The 3,536-nt window shown below is 50.6% G+C and overlaps 1 protein-coding gene across 1 annotated transcript; it reads right to left on the bottom strand.

Moving 5' to 3' along the window:
* Window positions 1-2,134: 2,134 nt before the first annotated feature.
* Window positions 2,135-3,495, bottom strand: LOC113204347 (uncharacterized). The gene has a single exon (XM_026419511.2). It carries the CDS (start codon window positions 3,335-3,337, stop codon window positions 2,354-2,356), a length of 984 nt encoding a protein of 327 aa, XP_026275296.2. The 5' UTR covers window positions 3,338-3,495; the 3' UTR covers window positions 2,135-2,353.
* Window positions 3,496-3,536: the final 41 nt, after the last annotated feature.

Below are 3,536 nucleotides of genomic sequence, written 5' to 3' on the forward strand. Positions count from 1 at the left end.
AAGCGAGATATCCAGCAGGTTAGAAAGGCAAGGGCGACATTTTCAGCAGTTATGTCCTTGAGTGGGTGCACTTCAGTCCATCTCGTCCATCTGTCCACACATGTTAAACAGTATTTATAACCATGTGAGGGTGGCATCGGACCAATGAGATCGATGTGGACGTGACTGAAGCGTGACGAGGGCGCGGCGAAGTTGCCTAGGGGCGCCGTCACGTGACGTGTAACTTTGGCACGCTGGCAGGGCAGGCAGGCGCGCGTCCACGCGGCGACCTGCTTGTTCATGCCGGGCCAGACATAGCGGGCGGCGACCATTTTGACAGTGGTGCGGACGCTGGGGTGGCTCAGGCCGTGCAGCTGGTCGAAAATTCGTCGGCGCAGTGAGGCTGGGACGAAGGGGCGGGGTCGACCAGTCGAGGCGTCACACTGCAGTCGGGTGTCCGTGCCGGGGATCGATATTGATTCCAGCTGGAGAGACGAGTGGGGGGTAGGCAACCCGCGCAGCTCGTCGTCCTCATCTTGAGCTTGAGACAGCTCTTTGAAGTCAACGCAGGGAAGCGTGATGGCTTCTATCCGGCTCATTGTATCAGCCGGAATATTTTCAGCACCACTGACAAAGCGTATGTCTGTTGTGTACATACTAATGAACGTAATGTGGTTACGCTGAACAGGGCCTATTTTGTCTCTTTTTTGGGTGAACATATAGGTCAAGGGCTTATGGTCAGTGTAAATTGTGAACACTTGACCTTCGAGAGCGTGCTTAAAATGCTGTACACTCTCATAAATAGCCAACAATTCTCTGTGATACGCCGGCCATGTTGACTGGCGTTCAGAAATTTTCTTAGAAAAGAAAGCAAGGGGCTGCCATGCCCCGTTTACAGATTGCATTAACACGCCAGATACGCATTTTAGGGATGCGTCAGTGAATAGAGATAGGCCTGCGCCTTCAACGGGGTAGGCGAGCAGGGTAGCAGACGCAAGGTGTTCCTTGCAGGCACGAAAAGCTTCTTCTCGGGCGGGAGTCCAAGGAAATGGTTTTGACCCTTTCACTGTTGGACCCGCGAGAGCTTCGTGGAGTGGCGCTTGCAACTCGGCCGCGTGGGGCAGAAATCGTCGGTAGAAATTTATCATACCAAGGAAACGTCGTACATCTTTCACAGTTTTTGGGAGTGGGTACGAACGTAGTGCCTCCACGCGCTCTGCAGGGGGTGCAATGCCCTCTGGTGAAATTTTATAACCCAAAAAAGTGAGAGTTGTGGCCTCAAAAGTACACTTGCTAGGGTTGATCACGACACCGTACTGGGATAGTCGTGAGAGCAGAATTCTCAAGTTCTGTCTGTGTTCCTCAGGAGTGCGAGAAAACACTAGTATGTCATCAATATAGCAATAACAAAAATCAAGTCCACGAGTAACTTCGTCCATAAATCTCTGAAAAGTTTGGGCGGCGTTGCGCAAACCGAAAGGCATGAAGGGAAATTCAAATAAGCCAAATGGAGTAGCTACCGCAGTTTTGCAAATGTCCTCTGGATGTACCGGGATTTGTTGATACGCCTTAACTAGATCAATTAGGGCAAAAACTTTGCAACCACTTATATTGTGGGCGAAATCATGAATATGTCGTACCGGGTAGCAGTCTGGGATTGTGCGTGCGTTCAGAGCACGGAAGTCACCGCAAGGACGAACACCGGTACCTCCTTTCTTGGGTACCATGTGCAATCCAGACGACCAAGGGCTGTCAGAAGGACGGGTGGCGCCTTCTTCAAGCATGGCGGCGAACTCGGCTCTAGCAGTGGACAGCCGGTCCGCGTGGAGGCGGCGAGGGCGACACGAACAGGGTGGACCGGGTGTGGTGCGGATATAGTGCACAGTGTTGTGCTTTACTTCTCTAACTCTTCCTGGCGGTCTAGTAATCTCAGGAAAATCAGCCAGCAGGTCGGCGTAGGGCTGTGAGTCACTCACTGCCTTAACGCTACGCTGAGAAACATTGATGGCGTCGGCTTGTGTTTGCAATCCGGTTGTGCCGTCAACAAGCCGTTTTAGCTTGCAATCAGGGAGCAGGTGATAGTGAGCAAGAAAATCGTTACCGATAATTGGCATGCTAACGTCCGCGATAACAAAAGACCACGAAAAGGCTCTGCGTAGGCCAAAGTTTAAGACTTGGGGTAAAAGTCCGTATGTTTTGATATCAGTGCCGTTGGCGGCGCTAAGGACATGATTAGTTGCTTGCAATTTACGACCAGTAAGTAAGCGACGAGGCCAGCAACAGAGATCACTGCCTGTATCGATTAGGTAGGCTTGGCGCGAGGTCTTTTCGGTAACGACTAGGCGGCTCCTGGAGGGTAGGCAACCGGCTGCCGCTACTGTTGGTTGCCGGGGGCGTTTCCCTGGTTGAAGGAGCAGGGGCTCACGCACTTCTGTGCGTTACTGCCATGGCGCGCGTGGTACCAGCACATGCTGCTGTCACCACCGCGGGAGGAGTGGGGGGCGCTTCGAGAGAGGTCTCGAGAGCGAGAGGCACTTCGATTATCTCGAAATCGAGACTGAGAGCGAGAGCGAGACTGGCGGTCATCTCGGCGTTCTCGGGGACTTACAAGACTAGCGATTTGCTGTGGCAATTTTTGGAGAGTTTCAAAAATCAATACGGACACGTCAGGGGAGGGAGGAGGAGGGTTGGTTTTTATGGCCAGCACCGCAGAGGGGATGGCAGGGGCGACCTCAACTATCTTGTCAGCCATAGTGGCGAGTGCATTCAGGTCCAGATTACTGTGGGAGGACAGTATTGCAGATGCAGTAGCAGGCAAGCGCTGCAACCAAATTTGGGAAAGCAGTGCGTCACTCACTGCAGCACTTGAGCCAGCGAGTGAACGCAAGTGCCGTAAAAATTGGGAAGGCTTACGATCACCCATAACTTCGTCAGAGATTAATTTCTGGACACGTTTTTGCTCTGAATCAGACAATCGAGAGATCAAATTATCTTTTAAATTCTTATAGGTACGGTCTCCCATGGGGCCAGTGATGATATCCTCAACCTCAGCTGCAGTGGCTGTGTCTAGCTGACTAACAACATAATGATATTTCTTGGCATCTTGCAAAATATTAAAATTTGTAAAATGGGACTCAGCTTGGGCAAACCACACACTAGGTTTGTCGGCCCAAAACGCAGGAAGTTTCCCACTCACTGATTTGGCGCTGTTTCCAACGGCGGCTTCTAGGGCAGCCTTTGCAGCGTCAGATGCAATCAGCGACTTTTCAATGGCAGTCCGAGCTTCTTCAGATGCATGAAGTTCCTTCTTGATGGCTTCTAGTTCCCTCTTCACTTGAGCAAGTGTCGGTTCAGTCATTTTTTTCTACCTTTTTATTCTTCTATTTTTTTTTTAAATTAAAAGACACAACACAACCTATCCGGCTACTCTTTTTCAAAAAAAAATCACGTCGGGGTCACCAATGTAGGTGTGTTTGGTGTCTTTAAAGAGAATACAACGGGAGAGTAGTAGAACCGTTGGTACAGAAATATTAACTATCTATATTTCCAGATTTGAA

Source organism: Frankliniella occidentalis, unplaced genomic scaffold (assembly GCF_000697945.3).
Source record: "Frankliniella occidentalis isolate FOCC.00 unplaced genomic scaffold, Focc_3.1 Scaffold253, whole genome shotgun sequence".
Lineage (NCBI taxonomy): Eukaryota > Metazoa > Arthropoda > Insecta > Thysanoptera > Thripidae > Frankliniella > Frankliniella occidentalis.